The 25,459-nt window shown below is 43.2% G+C and overlaps 1 protein-coding gene across 4 annotated transcripts; it reads left to right on the plus strand.

The window, feature by feature from the left end:
- Positions 1-194: 194 nt before the first annotated feature.
- On the plus strand, positions 195-24,238 carry fbxl20 (F-box and leucine-rich repeat protein 20). 4 transcript variants are annotated; one of them, XM_061230961.1, is made up of 16 exons: positions 199-1,012; positions 3,146-3,210; positions 6,356-6,410; positions 7,228-7,302; positions 12,428-12,522; positions 13,087-13,155; positions 13,249-13,344; positions 15,075-15,201; positions 16,624-16,698; positions 17,509-17,639; positions 18,252-18,312; positions 20,773-20,817; positions 21,047-21,103; positions 21,539-21,751; positions 22,515-22,608; positions 22,732-24,238. In XM_061230961.1, the coding sequence occupies exons 1-16, from the start codon at positions 971-973 to the stop codon at positions 22,737-22,739; spliced, it is 1,308 nt and encodes a 435-aa protein (XP_061086945.1). In that variant the 5' UTR covers positions 199-970; the 3' UTR covers positions 22,740-24,238. The 4 variants fall into 4 exon arrangements, with proteins under 4 accessions (XP_061086943.1, XP_061086945.1, XP_061086941.1 ...); XM_061230959.1 differs by having other exon boundaries at positions 195-1,012; positions 17,512-17,639; positions 22,515-24,238; XM_061230957.1 differs by having other exon boundaries at positions 200-1,012; positions 22,515-24,238.
- Positions 24,239-25,459: the final 1,221 nt, after the last annotated feature.

The raw sequence follows: 25,459 nt of genomic DNA on the forward strand, positions 1-25,459 counted from the left end.
GATTCTCCCGCTGATATGACGTCATTGTATTCAGTTGATCTCCATTTTCATAGGTCCCAGCTGCTTGGGGGCGGTGCTCACCAAAGGCGGAAGCTCTGCTAGAAAATAAAAAGTTGATAGTCTACAGATTCTAAATGCATTGTTTACTCTAAGCTCATGGAGTGTACATATGGGGTTGGTTGAATTGTAATTTAACATTGTGGTTCTCTCCATAAACCAAAAGCTACACGTTTTAGGAAATCTTTCACACACCAGGCCTCGTTAGAAAATATGAAGTTTTTTTTTCATAGAGTACTGGCTGAAATTATTTTAACACGAATGGTTCTTAAAACCTAAAGTCCAGATGCAGAATGAAACTAAAGGCCTGCTACGACTGGTTGAAGTTGTTTTACGTTAACTCCTTGGGAATTAGTGAACAGTTCTGTATTCGGTGTCGGCTAGGCCTTAGAACAAAATAACTTGAGCCCCACATGTAGAACGTATTGTATTACATAAAGAGCGTTCAGGCCAGATAATATTAGAAGGACACAATGGAAGGGGGGGTGTAACGTCGGTTTTACGTGGCAGGCATAACCTGAATAATTACTTGTAGAGACGATCGAACAAAAACAGAAGTTATACCGGAGATGCAGGTTTCCCATCCGATGTACAGTTGCACGTAGTTATAAAGCTTGATAAACCGACTAAGTAGTGATCGAAAAAGTCTAATGCGAACGCATATGGGAGGGGAGAGCCGCTGAGCAAATGAGATAAGAGGTCGGCTGGTATGGCTAGGGTAGCAAAGCGGAGGCAGTTTCTGTTAGCTATTTAACACAGGCAAGCCCGGAGCAGAGGCAGAAAACAACAACAATAGCATGGTAAATTTTCAACGGGACAGACAGTTGACCACTGGTATGTGCGCACTTCTGCCTATTTTACGCTGAATTAGATTATTTTTTTTTTGAACGAGTTGGGAAATTCACTGTCCGGGATGGGGAAGGAGGTGAACGGGGTGTCGCGGAGCCGGTTTGAGGTGAGTTTCTGGCCCATTTAAAGGATTGATGTTAGAATGAGTGACAGATAGCTCAAATAGTTAGTTATGGATGATAGCGTGGGAGTGACGGGATATGAGTAGATCACTTTTTGTTTATTGATGAACGATACTTTCGATTCCTTTCCCTGTTTTAGCTTGCTTCCGTAGTCAATATTTGGGGTATAAATTATGCATTTGCTTCTGAGTACATCTGCAGTCCGGGCGCTGTTGTTTGTCTTTGTGCTGTTTTGAATCGCAACTGTTCCTGTGTGTAGTTGTGATGGATCTAATCCCACATTTTTGACAATTATGACGATCATTCATAGCTTCGAAAACGAATATTGGTGAAAAACAACATCCCCTAGTTTCAAGACTAGACTAAATGCAACGACAGTTATTAACACAGTTTACGACCTAGCTAGCATTTAATAATGTGCACGTAACATAGCAGGGTGACAACTGGGCCTTCCCCACTCCGTCAGATGTAGGCTATTTTACAGAGTAGAATCCGCGACAGAATGTTGTTTCGGAGCATGGGACTGTTGTGAGTGCTAATGGCTGCGGTGCTACGCGTCCGGGCTGCTGCAAACGAGGCTGCTCGATTGACGGCTAAATGCACTCGTAACTTCCTAAGCGGACGGAAAAAACGGCAAACTTGATTGAAAGTGATGGTAGATGATTATTAAACTCGTGTACGCAGAAAATGATTGACTATAAATTCGTGGTCATTAGGATATTCTAGCTGTCAAACTTTCTATTGTTTGGGCTCTGTTGCTTCTCCACTACCAGGATCAGTGATAGGATGATGTTAGATAAACTATATGCAGATCCCTTGCATATTCCCGTCTCTGTGTTTGTTCATGCCATGCAGTACTCAGTGGAAGTCTACCCTGACTTCTGTTCTTTAATCCCCAACCAGGCAGCGTGGGATTTGTGTGGTTTTATTTATTTTTAACGGTGCGACAGCTGACGACTCAGAAGATCCAGGCCGTACCTTCTGTCCCGACAGCTGCGGCCGACAGATAGCCTACGTGATTAGTATTAGAAACAAATACTCGACTTTCACATTTTATAATTTAACAGCGTAGGCATCAGAGTTGTGTCAATCCTATTTGCAGCTCTTATGTTGCATATATGAAGTAGACTGCATAAAACAAAAGACAACTACATTCTAGATGGTGTTACATCCGTTAGAATTCTGCAGTAGGCTACAGCTAGTCGTCCAGTCAACGCATTTTTGATATAGGCTACCGTTGAAGGTGGCATGTGGGCTACAGAATTTGGCTTTTGTGAAGTGTACCCTTACCACTTGTACAAACTGCTCATCTCGTGTTTGTAACGTACGAGGCTACAATTTGAAGCCCTCCTTCCTGTTTCGTCAAACTCACTTCAGTGGAAGCTAAGACTATCAGATAACCTACTCATTAACGTGAAACCCAATTGGAACACATGTTAATTTAATACTTCACAGTAGTCAGGGTGTTGTGTTGCCTTCATGGCTTCGTGGGGCCTATATTTTAGATTATTGTGATGCCTTTTAAACACAATCTTACTGTTCTGTTTCTCCACAGCCTTCTCTGTTAAACTCATATCATATTGGTATCTATATCTGCTTTTTTGCTCGGCAGTGCCCATTGAAAGAGCTGATACATATGTTGAGTGCAGCTTGTTTTTGTTACCAAAGCTTGCTGAGGAACATTTATTTACATGTTTTGTAGCTGTGGATAATGGGTTTGGTTTTTTGATTTGTTTAAGGATCTTGTTTGCAGAGTAATAGAATAACCCAATTAACCTAAAGATTTGTGCAATTAAAAAAATATTTGATCTGTGCTCAACTTTTCACAGTTGCCCAGCTGTCTCCATTCACTGTATTTGCACAACTGTGTGACTCATACCACATTTACCATTTTCAATGTGAGTGTAATAAGTGTACTATCCCATTTAAGGAGGCTTCCAGTTATTTTCTACAATAAGAGAAAATGTTTCTCTGTGACGACCAAAGAGTTTTAACACATGGAGTTTAATGCCATTTGTATCTACGGTGTGTTAGGCGCGTACCGTTACTGTGGAAAAGCTGCTGAAGTGACTTCTTGTCTATCGTAGGTTAATTTAAACTGTATTTTTATTGGAAAGCAGATGTTCTCCAACAGTGATGAGGCTGTCATCAACAAGAAACTACCCAAAGAGCTGCTGCTGAGGTGAGTAGTTCCGGGTCACACCCCTGATACTGTTGGGGTTGTAGCCTAGTAGCTAAGGTGCATGACGGGGATCTGGAAGCCCTGGTAGAGCCACAATAAGATCTGCACAGCTTTTGGGCTCTTGAGCAAGGCTCTTAACCCTACATTGCTCCAGGGGGGATTGTCCCATGTTTAGTCTAATCAAGTATAATTTGCTTCGGATAAAAGCCAAATAACAAATTAATATTATTTATTATTGTTATTATGGTGCAGCTATCACAGTCACCAGAGTTGGCAGAGTGGTCTTCCTGCATATGACTTCCATGATATTACATTATTAGACTTTATATTCATTTGGCAGATGCTCAGAGTGACTTACAATGTAGGTGGAAGGTGAGTTAATTCACCTGATTAATGTGAACCTGACCTGCCCTGACTAACAACATTCCCATACCAGCGAGTAAAGATGCAAAATCACTAAAGCACCAGTGCAAATTAGCTATGCTAACCAAGAGCCAAGTTACACATATCTTTAACAAGCCCTATGAAGAGAAACCTAAAACTACAAAATATAATCACGAACTGAGTTGGTACAACAGGTGGGGGTGCTATGGCATGGGGATTGTAGGGGAACTAAGATAGTAGTTAGAAGCGTGGCTCATTCCACTTGCTTATTTTTGCTCTTTTTTTCTTTCTTTTTTTTCCTGCTCTGGAAGATCCGCTATCTTTAAGGACATTCCAACCCCTTAAGTCAGGGGTGTCCAATCTTATCCAGAAAAGGCCAGTGTGGGTGCAGGTTTTTGTTTTAGCACAGGACTAAGACAGCTGATTCTACAAATGAACTAATCGTGGGCTTTAATCAAGACCTTGATGAGTAGAATCAGCTGTCTTAGTCCTGTGCTAAAACAAAAACCTGCACCCACACCGGCCCTTTCTGGATAAGATTGGACACCCCTGCCTTAAGTGGTCCTGCTAGGAGCTAGAAGTAGAAGTTAAGAACTCTCAATCTTACCTTTGAGCAAAGAAATGTGAGCGCATCCTTAGCGGAAGTATTTTTCTGGAAAGCGTGATGTCGTGACGTATAAATGATCGACCTGTGAATCCACCTCTCTCTATCTGCCACGTCTGAAGACATGGCTTCAAACTGCTGTTTTAAGGAGCCAGGACATTCCATTGCCTAGTTCACGTTTTCTTAAATTCCCCGTTTTCACCGGTGGAACTAGTAGCATTAAAAAGGTGCAAGGAAAAGGAAAAGAAAGAGGAGAAAATGAGCGATTGGAATGTGGCCAATGATTCTGTTGTCCTGACCACTTTAGGAAATGTGTTCCACAACGTGGGACAGACGGGCATCATGACTAGGATAAGGGACCATGCAGGGAGGGGAGAACCAGCTGCCTCAAAATGGAGAGGTCTGGTCAATACTTAGAGTTTGAAGATTCATTGGAGTTATGGTGGAGGTGTTCCATTCACTGCCCTGTAGGGTAGTGCCACGATTTTACACTAACAGGTGGAGGTGTGTGGCATAAGCACAATGAGGAAGATTGGGAGTCGTTGGGGTTGTGCAGCTGTTTTCAGCAAGTGTTTTGTGGCATAAACAGGCAAACTGGTGAGAATGAACTCTCCTGGAGTACCAGGACCTGGACTAGGAGCTGTGTAGATGCTGAGTCTAGGATGCTGTATAGAATATAGGGTAATTTCATGTAAACTCGACACACTTTTGGACCACATCATCATGGATTGTAATGAGATTTGGTATCTGGAACCAAAATTACACTTGTCTTGGATTGTTAATCTGAGAGACATGGGCTAACAAAGTTGGAACTAATTAGGGCACATGAAAGACGTGGAGTCACACTGTCTCCATTACTGTAGGTTTAGATAAATGGTTCTCTTTATAGGTCTTTACCAGCTCTAACTTTGGTGAATTCCATTTTAAAATGTTTTTTAGCAAATGTGATTTCAAGATTATAATCACTCTGTGCTACCTTTCATTTTGGGGTGAACATAATAAAATAAAAATATATAATTTGCAAAAAAATACTATGTACATTGGCTTCAGAAATTATTCAGACCCCTTCACTTTTTGCACAGTTTTCATTAAGATTTCATTTAAAATTCACATTTCTGCCCTCAGTAATGAAATGTGAAAAAATGTTTTTAGAAATCTTTGCAAATGTATTAAAAATCAAAAACTGAAATCTCTGAGTTGATGAAGACCCATCAGGTGATTTAAGAACCATTTCTCTCCGACCTTCAGTAATGGAGATGGGGCAAGTCATGAGTCGCACTATTTGGTGCAAACTTCTATCTGAGATTAGTGTAATTTTTCTTTCCTTTTAAGGCCAAATCAGCATACCAAATCTCATTAAAATCTGTGATGGTGCAGTCCAAAAGTGTGTTGAATTTAATTGCCTTATACAAGGCTGACTCACTGCTACTACATGGTGAGCTTAGGGGACCAGAAGCCAACTGTCCTATTATTTTTGGATTATGTATAAAAAGGGATGCAAATCTTACTCTGGATATTGATGTATATACCCTCAAATGTGACAGTCTGCACTTTAACCTCATGTTCATTGTTTCATTTCAAATCCCGGAGTACAGAGCCAAAAGATCAGAAATTGTACCACTGTCCGAATACTTATGGACTGCACTGTATATAACTGAGGACTCTTAACACTTCCCCTCATCTCAAAATGTAATTATCTTTTTGGCTTTAATGCTTTCAATAATTAGACAAAAAGGCCCTACCAGACACAAGATGGAAATGTAATTGATTTTGCTGGTTGTGCTCACTGTGTGTCTAATGAGTCATGGGACAGATGATGTGCAGCAACAGACTTTTAATGGATGAAATAAATACAAAAGGAGATCATTTCTGCTGGCTGCCTCCCATCGCTGTTTCATTTCACTAGGGCTTCAGCTGTGCCTGCGGACCTGGTCTCTTATAGTCCTGTTTGACTGCCTGGCTTCACATGGGCCAATCAATCTTCATACGTGCCCTAATTCCCTCTAGTCCCATCCGTGTCATCATCGTTAACTATTACTCTCCATTTGTCCCTCGGTTCAGTCTATTTAAGTATGCTTTATTGGCATGGACTACATTGAGTAAATCTGGTCAATATTTATTATACGGTAATATACCATCTATCCTCCTGTCTTTCAGAATCTTTTCATTTTTAGACGTGGTGACGTTGTGCCGCTGTGCTCAGGTCTCGAGGGTGAGTCTGTTCGAGTGAAGGCCTGTGTGTACAGTACTGTGCAAAAGTCTTGGGCACGTGTTTAAAAAAAATAATAATATATATATATATATGTATATATAATATACACACATACCAAGCACTTTATTAGGAACCTTTTTACTTTACTTCTGGTGAAAGCTGACGGGAAGGTGACGGTAATACAAATAACCACACATTACAACAGTGGTATGCAGAAGAGCATCTCTGAACACACAATGCCTCATAACTCTTAAGTGGACAGCCTACAGCAGTAGAAGTCTAAAAAATACCTAATAAAGTGCAAAAAAATAAATAAAACTGGAAACTTGGTTATTAGAAACTCAACTGTTGGAATTATTGGAGAACCTGCCTTAGTTGCTCTGCAGACTTTGGCTGTCTCACTTGCTTCTAGGTAATCCCAGACAGCCTCAATCAAGTTTTTATCTAAAAAGTGGTCTGTTACTTAATATGTTACTTTATTAAATAAAGTGCAATAATATATCTGAAACAATGACTTTTTTCAGGAAATGACACTTTCTACTGAATGGTGAACATTCAAGACCAAATTTATATTAAAGAAATCTAGGGTGCCTAAGACTTTTGCACTGCACTGTACTGTATGTCTGTCAGTTTGTTGTCTTTTTTTGTATCACTCCGTTAATCTGTGTAACTGAGTTTTCCTGTGCCCTGGTGAAATTTGTTTCAGAACCAAAGTGCTTTGTGTAACACTCTTAAAATTTTACTGTGTGGTGTGTGTGTGTGATGCGTGTGTGTGTTGAGGTGAAACTTGACTGTCCTTCTCCCCTCTGTCACTCAGTCCTGGAATGTTTTGGCTCTGGATGGCAGTAACTGGCAGAGGATTGACCTTTTTGACTTCCAGAGGGACATTGAGGTTGGTGTCCTTCCTCCTCCTCCTCCTCCTCATATTTCATCTTTCCTATCATTCTTCTGGAGCTATGTTTCCCCTTTCTTGTCCTTTCTGTTGTCATTGATGAGCAATACGCATCTGTTCTTAAAACTGTTCAGATAACGGCATTCTTAGGGCCACCATTTTGTCCTAAGCACATGAACCACAGGGATTTACTCTTACGTTCTGGTCAGTATCTTCATGGGCTCCTCTCAGGCATTGGATTAGCACAATCGCCTGACTAGTCGTATGATTAGTGGTTAATTGTGACCCTGATGAAAGCAATTCATTTTACTAACACAGAATTTAATTAATATGGTAGAATATCGACTAGGTATACAGTACCAGTACAGTGCAGCCTGGTACACTGCACACAGAGAAAAAAATGTATATTCTGCATGTATCCACATACAAAACAACAATGGATCAACATTCAAGATGTATATAAAAAAATACCATCTTGTTTTATGGAGGTCGACCACATTGGGAAATTATCTGTCAGTAGGACACGAGTTTTGAATGGCAGACAGAAGCCATCTACGATTTTACTGATACATTTTTTATGTAAATATTCCACTAGAAAAACCAGATGACCCGGAATTACATGCATTTCGTGATAAGCATATCAACAGTGGTAGGGCAGCTTAGACATGTATGTACTTTAGGCTGCTGATTGCACATATAAAAAATGTAAAATAACCGGTTGTATGAGCTTGGGCATGTTTGTGGTCATAGACGCGTCCGCAGACAATTATGCTTTGCGTCATTCAGTTCATTTTATTTGTTTAAATGATGTACCTTTCTGCTGTACATCACTGTATGGTTGTGGATGGCAGCAGGACTTGCCATGCAACTTTGGAATGGGTTTCAACTATGAGACTGCATTCTTCTTGTATTGTGCAAAGTATACCAGAAAACTGTCAAAGGCTTGATGCCAATTGCAGTTCACCAACAAGAAACCTTTAGGATAGTTTCTTTAAAGGTATAATGGGTAATTTCGGACTTCTAACGGGGAACGGTCTAGAGAGCAACAAACGCCTTCAAACCACAACACTGTTTATCCCTTCTCTTCTCTTTAAACGTGCTGATGTTGAAATGCCATTGGCTATGGAACCAATTTTCAACCAGTGAGCTTGAATTATTATACAGTTATCCAATGTTTTGGTTTGAGTGTCAGGCCGTCAACTGTATATTTTGAAACCTGAATTTAAGGACTATGAACACAGGCAGACGGTGAGTCAACATGTCAGTGAGCCTTTTTCCAATGATGGGAAGGGATTTACACTGGTACTGTAACAATGTTTTAACACAAAAATCGTACCTATTGTACCTTTAAGCATGGTCCAAGCTGAAATGTGCATTACACAGTGCCTTTAAGAATACAATAACGATGCAAGTTTAATCTCTACCAATAAAACTCCCACCTGAGCTCTACCTAAAGAGCTGGTGTTATTATTTTATTTTGTAGTTATTATTCTGTTGTGTCATACCATTCCCAGTATTTCTCTTTCAGATTTGTAGAGATGGAGACATCTTAGCAAATACCGCTGTGTACAACAGTGGTTTAGATGCACAGCTCAAATTAACCACAGATCATGGCAAATATCTCCTTGAGATGATCTGTCGGTAGAGAAATCGGAGGTGGAGTATGCGAAATGCACAATAAGATTGAAAACGGGCACAATACCAGAGGCTCAGCACACGCACAGTGTGGTCAAAATAATATATTGTAATGCACCAAAACATTGAAGCTAGAGAAACTGGCAACATATTACATCCCCAATGCACTAGAAGTGTCTCTTTCAACCAGCAACTGGCTTGACGAAACTCCCCCTATACTCGATTCAAGGACTTGATAAGAACTGTTCTGAACGAATTCTTTACAAATTTCCACTGCTCTGGCACTTGGGAAGTTCAGGGACAGAGGCAAGAAAAGCTGTTGAAATAATGTGCAGAAAACAGGAAATGGATACTATTCCATTCCACCCAGCTCTGTTTATGCATAAAGATGCATCTCTTCATATGAATGAGTTTACGTGAAACATTATCAAGAAATGACGGAGGATTCTGTTAGCTTGAGCGCGATTCAATCCAGTCACATTGATTCAAGTGTAGGCCTTGCATTTTCACTTAAATTCAATTAATGTGGTCTACTCCATTTCATTTTTATGAGCCTACCCCGACTATAAACAGTTTCCTTATTATTATCATCAGCCTTCTATTTATTATTTTTGTGCAGGTCATATAACTGCCCAGTTTGTGGGTCGGCTGCTTCCCATAGATTACTAAAACAGCGGTGTCGCACAATGCTATGGAAATGTGTTACTGCTGCATGTGTGCTTCTATTAACCTCACTGACTGCAGCAGGTGACGGTGCAGGAACATTGCTGTCAATCATCACTAAGTAGCCGCTGACATCGCTGTGGATGCCTGGGGAGGTGTAATATAATAATTGTCAAAACATTCAATCAGAGAATTCTCTACTGACCTCATACTGAGGGATGAATGAAATGCAGGTGACTTCTTTGGGGGGGAGAAAAATATTGTACCTAATTATGATGCGTATTTGCATAATCAATATGCTTGTGCTTCTCTAATCGTCTTCAGCCTTGGTAAATAATAATTTAAACACTCGTCATAGTTCTTAAGCACACTTTAGTACAGTCATCTATTCACGCAAAAGAAGCATTGTCTAAAAGCATTACATATTTTTAAAATGTATCAAATGGGGATTATTACTTAAGTTGAAAGGAAAATTAAGTTTGTGAAGCACTCTGAATACCAAACTCATGCATAAACTGTCAAAACCCTTCACTTATCCAACAAGTAAAATACATGTATTTGATTTAATTTATTAATTGTTATCAATTAAATCACCAAATTCTTTGGTGGGCAGAGCAACTTGTTGAATCAACCTTTATCAAGATGTACCACTCAATCAGGTTAAAATTCAAGATTTCATTAAGTTACAACATAATAATCAAACAAAGACGTATCAGACAGATGAGTAACAGTCACAAGAGAAAATAAAGAAAGTGCCAAACTCTGGCGTGTCTGGAAAAAGTTCCACAAATCTGAAAGGAAAGTCCAAAGACCTGAAGGCAGCTGAATCTTCCTGAAATCACTGATGAAAATGTAGAAATGGCCTGATCAGCTGTAAGTCCGAATTCCTCTGTGCCCACCAACCGCCGCAGATCAACCCCCGAATCTCTACTTTCTTGACTCCCTGGAAGTGTCAGTGTGAAAAGCCATCTAAGTCAAGGAAGGCCCACATTTTATGTGGGGGTCCATGCCCTCAGAGGGGTACAGCTGGACTCTGGAAGGTGCGGGGGTGGTGGAACAGTCTTAGCTGGAACTGCCAATCTATTTATTAAATTCCCCTTCTGTTCTTCGAAGCAGGACTGAGCAGCATAATATTGTCATTAAAAGATTCATGATTTTAGTCTTTAAACTAGACCAAACATTACTATTTCAGTTAGATGTCCTCACTTCAAGAAAAAAAAAAGAAAAAGGTCTTTGCTCCTTTCAGCATGTGGAATGTTGGGGCGGATGATGTGTAAGCCATAAAGTAATAAACTCTGCATAATGGGGGCCGGATGGTGGACAACCAGATAACATTCCACCAACATGGTTTAAGAGCAGGGTCAACTTAAACACACAGGCAATGAGAGAGTTTCCTAAAATAATATCATGTCTGTCTCTTAAAGGCAATATCTGACATTATTTTGCATTGAAAATGAGGTGCACGTTCTCACAACCTGAGGAAACAGAATAAAATATTTACAGTGGCGATTCTTGTTTTTTTCCCCCTTATGCATGTTACCATAGGCTTGCATTGCTGCCATAACCAGCTTGCTGTATGCACTGGTTATTCATGATGAAGTGGCTTCTTGGGTAATGCTAAATTAAATCAGAAACGCACAGGTGTGGGAGCACATATTTTCGCTTGAACTTGAGCAAATAGGATTTTGCTACTAGCATAAGGATTTTTATCGTGAATGAAGATAAGTGAGCCAGTACCTTCAGCTGCAATACATGCCCAGGCCATAACACCCCCACCACCATGTTTCACAGATGAGGTGGTATGCTAGCCATTTTATTCTTGTTTCTCAGTCTCATAATGACTTCTTTAACTTTCATTGGCACAACTTTGATCCTCATGTTGATAAACGGCAATAATAATTTCCAAATGTGATTTAAAGACTTGAGGAAAGACTAGATGCTGTGAGCTCTCTTATACCTGCATTAAGGAGGCAATTAAACACACCTGATCTATTACAAACTGTGGCAAATCAGAGTGTTTGGGTCTTTGTCCCCCAAAATTATGGAGGGCCCTGTACATGACTGACAATCGGGGCCATTGCTAGTGGGGTGAAAGGTGGTGATTATTCTAGGGGCTCACAGCTGGAGAAGGCCCACAAAAATTCCAGTAGGATGGGGGGCCCACAGCAGTAATTTTTCTGGGGGGGGTTTTAGAATTCCTAGTTGTGCCCCTACTGACAATCAAGTGTTTGATAGCAAATAGTTGCAGTGCCAACATGTTTAGCCAAGACTGCAAAGAACAGGAACACAACCAAACCAAAACACTGGGGGGTTTCAAGAACAGACTTGACAAGGTGCTATATACTATGTAGCTTAGGCAAACTAAGCAATAGGTAGACTTTAGTGGTAGGAAAAGGCAAACATTGCTGGGCTGAAAGGCATGTTCATGTCATTATGCTATGTTCCTTTACATTAATTTACAGTCACGCATGCATATGTATCGGAGGATGTAGGCAAGGAGGACTGTGTTCATTCCTGGCTTGATTAAATCATTCTGGTTCCTCTTTTGCACAGACTTAAGGTCTTTATTTTCTGAATTTTTGTTGTTTGGTTTTTAAGTGAATGGCTACCTGTGAATGTGTTAAGGCGGTATTAATAATTATTTACACAGGCTTCTGAGACGGTATGCGGCATGCATATATGCTGACCACAGGATGTGGCTCGCACTGATGTGTTATGACCTTTCTGGGTGTGTGTTGACCATCCTGTGTGTGTGTGTTGACCGTCCTGGGTGTGTGTGCTGACCATCATGGGTGTGTGTTGACCATCCTGTGTGTGTGTTCTGCAGGGCCGTGTGGTGGAGAACATCTCCAAGCGGTGCGGAGGGTTCCTTCGAAAGCTGAGCCTCCGAGGCTGCCTGGGCGTTGGGGACAGCGCCCTCAGGTGAGACGCAAACGGGGGAGTTCCTCTGTCCATGGGTGGAATGGTTGTGACAAACGGGGGAGTTCCTCTGTCCATGGGTGGAATGGTTGTGACAAGCGGGAGGAGTTATGAGAGGCGGATGGGGCAGGAGGGCAATAGAAAGCACTCTCTCTGGACCATGCAGTGTTTCGACCAGCTGCCGTCTGACCTTCAAATATACCAAGTAAACACTGAAAGATATGCAATGTTAAATGATAAAAAGTAGTTGTTTTGGATTCAAATGCTTTTCTATGCTTTACTGAGTTTGTCTGATGTATTTGAACCAATGAAATACTCTCAAAGTGCCCACCTCTTGTTGTCTTTGTTGGCTCAATGGCACCAGGCAAGATCAATCGAGTACAGAAAAGTTGTTGAATCTAAAACAGTTTGACCCAGGTCTGATTGTTTTGTTTGTTTTGTGATGTGTACAGCTTGCTCATTTACAGGACACAAGCGCGAGGGTGTGCATGTTTGTATTTTTAAAAATGGAGAACTAGATGGTGGTTGTGCGATAGCCTCACCGTCGCCCTTTGTGCGCTTTTGCAGGACCTTTTCCCAGAACTGCAGAAACATTGAGCTCCTCAGTCTGAACGGCTGCACGAAGATCACGGACACGTGAGTGCGTTCGCGAGCGGCCGTGCCGAGCGCGCTGTCGTCCTCCGGCTCTGACGCCCGCCCTCTCCTCTCCCTCCTGCCCTCTCTCCGTAGGACGTGCACCAGTCTGAGTAAGTTCTGCCCCAAGCTGAAGCACCTGGACTTGGCTTCCTGCACCTCCATCACCAACCTGTCCCTCAAAGCGCTCAGGTCAGCCACGTGGGTGGATCTTCCGGCTCTCCTTAGCTGCTTGTCAGAATGACCTCCAGAATGACCGCGAATGACCACCAGAATGACCGAGAATGACCCTCCAGAATGACCGAGAGCAGCCACGGAACTGTATGGACTTACTGGACTTACAGCAGACCTTACACTGCAGTCCTGTGTCAAATACGTAATTGTTCTGGATTCAAATACTTTTCTTCGCTTCATTTATTTATTTGCACACAGAAGAAATCAACAACAATAACAATGCAAAACAACTGGTGCATGTGCTGGTGAGGTAAAAACCCAGAGGGTTATGAACCAACCCCAACTTAGAAAAATATTATTTTAGGATATGATTAACAAAGACTCTAATATTCACAAACATATTTACAGAAACCTATGCAAACTGACAGACGTATTTACATACGCATATGCCACAGAAAATACCAAAAGCAAATGGTGTGCATGTAAACGGTATGAAAGTGTAGATCATCATGTAGATCAAGCTGCAATCAAAGTCTCTTTTAAAAGTCTCAAAGACAGAAAGAGCTGGTGAGGAATTGGCAAGGTGCAGGTGAGAATTCCAATGCTTGACGCCTCTATATTTGAAAGAGAAATGACCTACATGTGTATGGCATAGAGGGAGGTGTACATTTCTACTAAACCAATGATTCAACAATCTGGCAGGCCAGCATCCTCAGAATTCTGTACATTAAACTACATATTTGCAAGATATTGATTTCATGAATTGTCCAAATGTTGGGTTTTTCCTAATGCAAGGTAGGATTGATATTGGACTATACTTTGTGAATAAGATGGGGTCATCAAACTTAAATAGAGGAATCATTTTCTGTGGAACTATACCACTTTCCATGGACCTCGAAAAATATATGTTCAATGACGGAGGACCTCATTTTAAGTAAAAGAGCACTTATTCTATCATGACCAGCTACAGAATGTTACACCTCATGGCTGATGTTATTGACTTCTGTAGTGTTGGGACAGTGCAAAGTGTTTCCTGAGCTTGTCTGGTGTTTTGAAACCTCTCAAAAAGTGCAAACCCTGTCTTGTGGTTGTAAAACCATTTGAGCACAGTAACTAGTAACTGAATCCAAAACGATGACATATTTGACCCAGGTCTGACCATGTGCATCTGTCTGACAGTCCATGAGCCAGCCCGGTTGTTCTATCCAAGTGACCTATACATACATGGTGTGTTTAAAAAACAAGATACTTAGCTTGCCTAAATAAGCATACTGACCATCTTCCATAACATAACATCACACACAATGTGGGCGGCCTGTAGCGTAGCGGTTAAAGTAAATGACTAGAACACGCAAGGTCGGTGGTTCTAATCCCAGTGTAGCCGTAATAACATCCGCACAGCTGTTGGGCCCTTGAGCAAGGCCCTTAACCCTGCATTGCTCCAGGGGAGGATTGTCTCCTGCTTAGTCTAATCAACTGTACGTCGCTCTAGATAAGAGCATCTGCCAAATGTCAATAATGTAATGTCGAGAACAGGCCATTCAGACCAGCAATGCTCGCCTTTTCCTATCACTAAAGTGTACCAACTGCTTAGTTTTCTGAAAAGCTAAATGGTATCTAGCATCTTACCAAGCCTGGTTTTGAAAGCCCCCAGTGTTTCCATATAGTTGACGACAAATTCTGAAAGAAGTGGAGTGGGAAGTGGAGCAGAGGTCCCCTTTAATGATGTCTTGCCACTCTCTTTGCAGTGAGGGCTGCCCCCTGTTGGAACAGCTGAACATATCCTGGTGTGACCAGGTAACCAAGGATGGGATCCAAGCTCTGGTGCGCTGTTGCCCGGGCTTAAAGGGCCTCTTCCTCAAGGGCTGCACACAGGTATGTCACGCTCAAAAACCTCCCTATGTGTCCGAACTAAAGCAGTCCTGACAAAGGAGAGTGGACAAAAACTTCCTCCACAGTGATGTGAAAGTCTGATATCAAAGTATAGGGAGTGTTTGGTTGCAGTTATTGCTGCTAACGGTGGTGTAACCAGTTATCCATGGCCTCGTGCGCTGTCTTGGAACTCTCTTCAGTGTAGGGCTGGGTGATACTTTGCGTTGATAATTATCGAATGCTGAAAGGATCATCCCCAGCCAGGGACAGGGACAAAAATCTGATCACCTGATCATATGGAAGTCATACTACCCCAATAGATAACAATGGTGATGTTTTCCTCCTGGAAGCATTTCACATAGCCTCTGAAGTTCAGATGTTAAATTTTTTTTGGATTAGTTTTTTTATCTATTTACCAGGGACAGTGCACATTAATGTGAGTTAATGAGCTAATTAAAGAGAAAAAGTACAAAAGAAAGGTGATGACCGTTATTGCAGTCGATAATGGTCATTGCAGTATATCGCCCAGCCTTAATTCAGTGCTGTGGTAGTTACCCTTTGAGCCAGCAGTTTGCTGGGACATATCATGTACGCAGAGCGTGTGGGATGCAGCTATGCGACCCTCCCACAGCATATGGGTTATTTAAGGTTGGCTGTGGTTGATTCTGAGGGAGTGTTGAGATGGTATAGATTGTTTTAATATCCCAGTTACATTCCTGCTTGGTGATTTTCCCCCCCCCCCCCCCCCCACGCACTCGCTGAGAGACTGTCCCACTGTTAGCTACTCACAGCGGAAGCTACGCAAATGTGCGCCACAGCCACCATAAATGTAATGCAGCCAGTGCCTGGCTTCCCCCAAAAAGGGCTTTATTTCACAAAAAAGGCTACTGAAAATGACAACAACCCTATGCCCAACGGGTGAGAGAGCTATTAAGAGGGAGAGCCCCAATATTCTTTCCAATGGAACTCTTTACATATTCATATGAGTAGATTATCCAGGGAAGTCTTTAGGTGGGCCTCTGACAGGTTCACCTATGGCAGAGGGACGTGCAATCCAGCTATAGTGGGCACCCAGTTGTGAGTGTTTTTTTTATTGTATTTTTTTGTCTTTTTGAATCCTTTATTTAACCAGGGGCTGTGCATTGAGAACATGTTTATCTTTTTCAAGGATGCCTGAGGAGAAATGCCAAAGAGAACACTTGCAAGTGGGGAGAGCAGTTTTTGCTCAAGGGCCCAACGGCAGAGTTCTTTTCTATTTTGTTTAGGGACCCGACTGAATTTCTCCAGATGCGGCAACACCATAGTTGCCAGTCATGCAATCTACCACTAGGCTACCCTAATTTTAGTGCTTCTGCCAAGCAGATAAATTATATGGAAACCTCAACTGCTAAACCTCATATCTCAACTGTCTGTTTTCTTGTCCAGCTGGAAGATGAAGCCCTGAAGTACATAGGGCCGCACTGTCCGGAACTGGTCACCCTCAATCTCCAGACCTGTTCAGTAAGTTCCAGGCCTGGCAGGACCACCACTCTTGCTATATAATCATCTTGGCTTCTCTGTTTAGTAACCCATCTTGTGGGCTCTTGTAGTACACTGGATCTAGTGCAGTGCTTGTGCTTCTGTGTGGAGGGATATTCCTTCCTTCTGCTGGTCTGGTTGTCCATGTATGGCAGAGCTGATGCATTCGGCTGTCCTACCCCAGGTGGTAAATGGGTCATTTTCAGTTAGTGTTTAAATCTCGGCGGTTATGCGAGGCTCTTATCAGGTAGCCGTTCGTCAAGCTTGATGCCGAAGGGGACTGGAGGGGCTGACTGAAGCGGCAAACATTTTCCATCTAACCGACGTGCCTAATAGCGTGTGAAACCTCCCCGGACGACACGTTTGTTTTCATGGCTCAGTTTGTCTTCCTTTTCACTTCTTTCTGGCAGCACAGACCTTGTATCAACCCGTTCACACACACACTGACACTCACACACTCACACTCACACTCACACACTCACACACCCACACACCCACACACCCACACACCCACACCCTCACACACTCACACACTCACACACCCACACTCACACACTCACACAAACATGTCATTGTGTTTGTACTTCCTCTCTTTTATTATCCTTGGGGTTCACACTTTCTCGTCTTGATGGGAAACGCATAAATGACCGTGTTTAATTACAACGTGGCCATCTCTCTATATCTCTTTCTAATACCTCTATTTACTGAGATGATTACACTACTACTAATTGCTCAGCTCCACACGGCAGATACCGATGTCTAATGAGTCTCTTTCCGCCCCTCAATGAGCAGCAGATCACAGACGAGGGGCTGATCACTATCTGCCGCGGGTGCCACCGGCTGCAGTCCCTATGCGTGTCCGGCTGTGCCAACATCACAGATGCCATCCTCAACACCCTGGGCCAGAACTGCCCCCGCCTCAGGTACCCACTCGCCCCGGGCCCCTGTGCCCAACGGACCCCCGTGCCCAACGGACCCCCATGCGAACGCATCAGTCCGACCTGGGAGAAATGCTGTACGTAACTGTTTTGGATTCAAATACTGTTCTACACCTTCTGGTTTGGCTCTGTTGCACCAGGCAAGTGCAGTTGAGCACGGAAAAGTATTTGAATCCAAAACCGTTATGTATTTGACCCAGGTCTGGTATTCGTAGCCCGGACTGGGAGCAAAATTTGGTTACCGGGCCCACCCAGGTGGGGGGGGTTCTCCCGGGGGTGGGCGATCACAGAACGGGGTGGTCACTGCAATTCCCGACTTGGGCGGGTGTCAGATTGCGATTCCAGACAGGGGGGTTGAAATAGCCCATCTGTCATCTGCCCGGCAGACAGTCCGGCCATGTCCACAGCCCGTTCTGTCAGTTGCCCCTTGATCTGTGCTGTAACGGACACAGATGGCCCTTGTTAGAATAACTGTATGCTAGCACTTTCACCAGGCTGTGATGGCCGAGCCAAAAGTGCTTTTACTCGTGCTGTGCTCTCGGTTAGAGAGGACTCTTACTCTCCCCATTCACTCCTTGTCCGTTACCTCCCTTACAGAATACTTGAGGTGGCACGCTGTTCCCAGCTTACAGACGTGGGCTTCACCACATTAGCACGGGTGAGTCCCTGTCACACACCTGCACACTTACACACACTTACACACACTTACACACACTTACACACACATACACACACCAAAGCTGCTTGAATAAAGTCACACTCTGGAATCTGCATTGACATGCGCTTGCGACATTCTGCTAGATTTGTACGGTTCCCATTCTGTCCCGCACTATCCAAGACCTGCAGTTCAGGACATGCGTTCTCGGAAACGGAACACTCCAGATACTGAATGCATTTCAGTATTTTAGTAGGCAAAGAAAACTTAGGTGCAACGTTATAGTAATAGAGAGGGGGCTTTCTTTTGTAACAATAAGGATATTGCTTTTATTCTCAACTGTCTCTTTGAGAGTTTCTTTGTTGTTAATGGGCCTATAGTTACATGGCACATTCAGACAGCGATAAAGTACTGGACAATATTGAACATAAGATGAATATGTCTGCCGGATACTTTATGACTGGAAACAGGTGGGTATAATACAAACAAGGGTATTGAAAAGTAGAAAAGTAAGGCAGATCCAGGAAAGTGTAGGCTTGTGGGTCTACTGTAAACTATTTTATATATAGAGTGAGAACCTGTGAATGTGAATGACTCCATGTTATATCGCAATGTATAGTATAGCCTAATGACTCCTTGTAAGGTTATATCAGGATATACAGTGAAACACAATGACTCCTTGTAAGGTTATATCAGGATATACAGTGAAACACAATGACTCCTTGTAAGGTTACCTATATTGGGATAAACTGTGTAACCTAATGACCCCTTAGTAAGGTTATATCGGGATATATAGTATAACCTAATGACTCCTTAGTAAGGTTATATCGGGATATATAGTATAACCTAATGTGTAAATGGGAGGATTTGGAGATGTGCACAGTTTTGAGCGTGACAGTATTAGGATAGAAGCATGCAAAAACATGAAAAACTGCACAGATGGGCAGCAAGATTTGCTGTAGGTATCATGCAAATCTACCCCAACAAAAAGAGGCTCATGGAGGATTTAAGTGTAGAGTTTCCATTGTTAAAGCTGTGTACAACAGAGTTCTCTCAGCAGAGCCAGATGGCATTGGTTTTCAAATTATTAAAAAATAAATTTCACTTTGATACTAGGAATTGTTTTAATTATGTTTTCATGCAGAGAGTAAGTGCCTGAAAGTGCCTTCCAGGGCTTGTAATGGAAACGTCGACCCTTGGCATGTTCAGGATTGATGCAGTCATCGTTGCACACCAGGGCACATGGAAAATCACCAATTAGCATAGATGGTATATGCGTATGCAAGGCTTGGCATTGACCCCCGCCAAATGCTGGTAGAATTTGGCCCTGACGTTCACGCTTGCTAGCCACTTTGGTGGGTGAGACTTCATTAGCATTTTCAACGGGGAAAAAAATATTGTAGTGTACAAAACGCATCTGAAATAATGAAGTCAATTTGCAGTGATGCTGCATGATACTACAACTCCCATGAGCACTGTGTGCTCAACCTGTTGAGTCGCCCTCTCGCTCAACCTTCCTCAGTGGGAGAAAGAACTTGGCCAAAATCAAACAGCCAAACACAAACCACTGCAAACAAAGGCCTTCAAAGTGTTTATTTAGTGACACTAAACGCGAGAGGGCGCATATTCAGATTCTACCACTCCCTTTCTCATTGGACAACACAGAAGTGACAACAATTGCAGCACCGAACACAGGGAAAGGAGCAAGAACTTCGACCACAGACAGTCCTGTGACGTCCATGATCTCAAAGTCACGGTTTAATGTTGCACTGCAAAGAAATATAGGCTTTAGAAAAAAGACCCTTGGAGAATATTCATGGCAATGTATGGATTTTGTCATTTTAATGATCTTGAAGCACATCTTTTGTGAAAGATGACTTTTTCATTTACAAGCTAATACAGGGGTTCCCAAACTGGGTTGGGACCCCATGTTGGTTCGCTCGATTTCAGGATGGGGTTGCCACAAAAACATTTTTTGTCTCTTTAAATATGTGAATGTAGGCCAGTACATGTGTACAACAACCAAACTATAATAAAGCAATGAGGCAGGAAATGTTGTGTTATATTTCTTGTAGCTAAAGGGTGTTAGGCACAAGATGTGTGTGGGTGGGGTGTTGGGGTTGTGCAAGTTTGAACGTTCATTTGAGGTCACATCAGAAAAACATCTGTGAATCCCCTTAGCTAATGCATTAGTTAATAATGATGTATAATTTTTGGTAAACATGGGCAATTTGGGGATTAAAATATTTTTTTCTATTCTCACACTTACACAAACGCAAATCTGTAAAATTTATCTGAGAAGGCCACAGGAAATGTGGAGTACATAAGTCTTACGAAATGTCACGGTTTCAGTTTCATTGTAATGGCTTGGCTAAGGGATCCATTCATCTTCATTATTCTTTAATATTGTACAGTGTCTGTGTGTGTGTCCCTTGTACTGAGGTCTCTGTCTCTCTCCATCAGAACTGCCATGAGCTTGAGAAGATGGACTTAGAGGAGTGTGTCCAGGTAAATGCCCACTGAGTCCCCCTGCATCTGACCTGTAAGGTGTGCTGCTCTTTAACTCTCTCTCTCTCTCTCTCTCTCTCTCTCTCTCTCTCTCTCTCTCTCTCTCTCTCTCTCTCTCTCTCTCTCTCTCTCTCTCTCTCTCTCTCTCTCTCTCTCTCTCTCTCTCTCTCTCTCTCTCTCTCTCTCTCTCTCTCTCTCTCTCTCTCTCTCTCTCTCTCTCTCCGCTCAGATCACAGACAGCACACTCATCCAGCTGTCCGTTCACTGTCCGAGGCTACAGGTCCTGGTGAGTTCACGGCCCGGCGATTAGCTCGTTAGCGCGCTAATAGACCCGCTACGTGCAGCACAGCGTGGCTTAGCCAGACTGAATGACAGTGGGTCACATGACGGAAACCAGTTCAGCGGTTTCAGAAGCCGACAGAGAATCACAATGGGGGCCGCTTAACCTATTCTACTTCCTGAAAAGGGAAGGGGGGGGGGGGGGGGGGGGTTGTTGGAAATGAGATGGCAGCACCATCTGGTGGACAACACTGGAATATCTGTTCGAGATTATTTGAAGGCAGCTCGGCAGTCACATTTGCGGCTGTGCGACCCACAGCAGTTGGGTTATTTAAGGTCGAGCTGCGGTTGATAGAGAGGGAGTTTTGAGATGTTATGGATTGTTTTAATATCCCTGTAACTTTACCGCTCGGTGATTCTCTCCCCCCCGGCGTTTGCTCAGAGCCTCTCGCACTGCGAGCTAATAACAGACGATGGGATTCGACACCTGGGCAGCGGCCCCTGCGCCCACGACCGCCTAGAGGTCATCGAGCTGGACAACTGCCCGCTCATCACTGATGCCTCGCTGGAGCACCTGAAGACCTGCCACAACCTGGACCGCATCGAGCTCTACGACTGCCAGCAGATCACCCGCGCCGGCATCAAGAGGCTGAGGGTGAGCGCGGCGTACGCGTCTTAGCTCTGCCTAGATTTCAGCATTTCTATAGTGACGTCTATGGAAATATTGTGTTAGCGTGCTAACTAGCGTGGTAACCCGGTCTAAAACCCTGACAAAACACACTCTTCGTATGGGCTAATTTTTCTAAATGGTCAAAACCATTGCACGATTACTCTGTCACACAGCTGCACACACTCTCATACACTCTGATTATGTCTCCACTTTCCACCATTTTGTCTGTTACTGTCAAACCATTCCATTCTCAGAAATGCACTGTTGTACCCCTATAGCCAACACCACCGACCATCTTACCCTTATAAGTTCACATCCCCGTACACTCATGCACTGTCACCACACATCATCATACCATTCAGGCCTGAGTCAAATACGCAATTGTTTCGGATTCAGAATACTCTAAAAAAACGCTAACCCCGCCTTCTGCTCCTCTTGATTGGAACCAGGCAAGATCAGCCAGCTCAGAAAAATATTTGAATCCAAAAACAATTTGGTACTTGACCCGCGTCTGAACATTGTACCATTATACTGTCACATGTTGTCGCCCAATTAATATGTCAATTAACTGCAATTCAGTATTCCATAATAAGTCTTCTTCCACATGTGAAGTATTTCTGTGGATGTAACGGTACACGTAAGACCAGAGTCTACCTTTACGGTGACATCCACAGCCCGTTAATGTGGCCTTGCACACACGTGTCGAACCGCCATCATTGTAATCCTCTCTCTCTACTTCCCTGTCCAGACTCACCTGCCCAATATCAAAGTGCACGCCTACTTCGCCCCGGTGACTCCGCCCCCCTCCGTGGGAGGAAGTCGTCAGAGGTTCTGTCGCTGCTGTATCCTGCTATGATGTTAAAGACACTGCCCCCCCCCCCCTCCCCATCTGTTACCTCTCGCCCACCCCCTCCGTTTTGAGGTGTTGAGTCCGTGTCTGCCTGCACCCTTCACTCCCCCCTCAGTCATGTGACAGCCGGTTGCCCCGGGCGCTGTGAGATTGACTGACTGCGCGCCTGCCGCATTCCTGAACCCACATGCCCTCTCCACGCGTCTGCGGTCGACATGGCAACATTCCCCGTTAAACCCGGAGTCAACGAGGGCAATGAACCTGCTTCCGTTCAGTTACCTCTCCAAAGAAACGCACACATATGTGCACACATGCACCCCTGGGCACACACACACACACATACATACACATACACATACACATACACATACACACAAGCACACACACATACACACACCCCATGGGCGCGCATACACATACACACACACATGCACACACACATGCACACTCACATGCGCAAGCACAAATGCACACACATGCACGCACGCACATACCACCCTCACATGTGCGAGCACAAACACACACCACACACAAAGCCAGCCTTTAATCAGGTGTGAACTTTATCTTTGTGAAATCTTATCTGTTCTGTGGCCCTTTTATAGGGACTAGAATGTAAGACCCAACTGACTGTTTTTCCCTTCATCAACCGAATCTGTGTGGTCCCATGTCCTCTGAAGGCTACCTTTTTAACAATAGACGCACATTCGCACACACACTCACGCGCACACACACACACCATACTCCAAACTCCGCTGCCCTGCTCATTGCCCCATCCACAGTTGAAGCTCCATAGTGCTTAAAAAAATCAAACTTATTTTTTATAAAGGACAGTAAACCAGATGGAGGAAGAAAGGAGGATTCTTGAGATGCCAAATGTTGCATGTTACAATTCTAGTTTTTTAAATATAAATGTGTATATATGTAAGTAATGTAGGAGTCTCTGCTGGCTGTTTACCCGACTGTAGAATGCTGTACTGTACACAGGAGCTGAACAGAGAGCAAGGCCTTGTGGGTCACGCTGGCTGAATGTGGCGACAGTGAACCGGGCTTGGGTTCAGTGTTGCGGTGTAGCAACCGCAATGTAAGAAAGCCTTTTCTGAATATTACTCACAGAGCCCTGCTGGCCCATGAGTGCTGTTTTTCTGGTCCTTCGAGGTGGGCTTGGTTGAAGGGAAGACAACCAAATCGTCTCCTGAAAAAACTGATCCAAACACAATCATTTCTTTTTATTATTTTTTTGAAGAGAAGGACAAGGAGCGATGGTGCTGTTGACGGTAAATGAGAGGCGTATTTGCACTAGTTACTGCAGTCAACCAGCAAAGCCCTGTGAAGTTTAAAGGCAGGCACCCCCCTCCCCCCTTTCCAATGCCCCAATGGTTTGTGAATTGTCTTGGCGAGACGGGACAGTCCCGCCCCAATCTGTGTCTGGTGCTAGAGTAGCCGAAATGAGAAGTTGGCTTTCATTTTACGTTGCGGATGTGGAGTAAGAACGTGCCCTAGTTCCCTGCTCTCACGGACCCCAGAAGAATGATATGTCCCCGCTGTAAGCTGCTTATACCTTAATTGGCCGGTTATGTCGCTGCGGCAACAGATAAAAACAGTCAATGATTAGAGGTTGTGACTGGAATGGGGGGGGGGGGTGGTGCTGGTCTGTGTTGAACAGGGGTTGGGGGGGGGGGGTTCGATCCTGTTCTGCTGTCCCTGCCCGCCTTCTCATACTTCTGCAAGCGTGACTCCCCCGACAGCTAAGGATAGATGGGATAATGGCGTCGTTCATAGAGACGGGGAAAGGAACCAGAAAGTTGTGTGCTGGTGGATTAGAACACTGCAGCAGAAAAATAAATAATTAAAGGCATTTCAAACATTGACAACTTTGAGAATTTGGTATATATACAACCCAATTGCATGCATATGGTTACAATGTTGACTGAACATATGTTCAGTTTGAAATCCTTTAGAAATTAGTATCAGAGACTTGGACATCAGCAGGTTTGATTTGTCAAGCGTTTATGCCAGTTGTACGTGGCTCTTTCAGGAGTGGCCATTTTGTTTCAGAGGAGACGTTGAGGGTTATGGCTCTGGGCTCTAGGTCTACCTGGCAACCTTCTATGTCTTTGAATTTGAGTTCTCTCCTGCGCCTTCTCACTGAATCTACATTTTCCTCTTGGTGTCCTTTATTTTTTGTTGCTTCTCCGCTCCACTCCCTTGTGGGAGATTGAAACAAGAGTGCTTTTAGAGCAGTGGTTCTCAAGTTCAGTCCTGGGGGACCACTGTGTATTGCAAGCCCAGAATTTTAACCAGCTGTTTTTCCAAGTTAGGTACTTGTCATGTTTACAGGGACTATTTACCCTCTTAAGCCACATTATGTCAGAAATTTTTATGCATGCCATGAAGAAAAAAAGCCCAATGTTCATATTGTGCTATATTACAGACAATTATATAAAAGGCTGAGGTGAATTAATAGGCTCCTAATTAGTTTGCTGAACACATGTGTTTATGTTCTTTCACAATTTTCCCTTCAATGTATTAACACTGGTTTGCCTCATCATTTTTGTTGTATTTACATTTCATTATCTACCAAATGGTTAGTTTTTATGACTAAGTGTCCACACATTCACAAATTAGGAACCTGTTGATTCACCTCAGTCTTTAATTTGTTCGGTTAAATTTTTAAAACTCGTATGTAATTGTTGGCAATATAGCACAATGCGAATATGGGAATGTTTTCGAAATGCATCCATCGCAATTTGTGACATAATATGGCTTGAGAAGTTACGTGAATAACCCCTCTAAATACGACAAGCATATGAACAACTTGTTAAAAGTTCTGGAATTGCAGTTTT

This window comes from Conger conger, chromosome 2, assembly GCF_963514075.1.
Source record: "Conger conger chromosome 2, fConCon1.1, whole genome shotgun sequence".
In the NCBI taxonomy this organism is placed as follows: domain Eukaryota; kingdom Metazoa; phylum Chordata; class Actinopteri; order Anguilliformes; family Congridae; genus Conger; species Conger conger.

Coding starts and splice junctions, on each gene's coding strand:
- fbxl20 (XM_061230957.1), top strand. CDS start 971: ATGGGGAAGGAGGTGAACGGGGTGTCGCGGAGCCGGTTTGAG. Junction 17,640..18,251: donor CAGAACTGCCCCCGCCTCAG/GTACCCACTCGC, acceptor CCTCCCTTACAG/AATACTTGAGGTGGCACGCT. Junction 21,104..21,538: donor GTCCGAGGCTACAGGTCCTG/GTGAGTTCACGG, acceptor GCGTTTGCTCAG/AGCCTCTCGCACTGCGAGCT.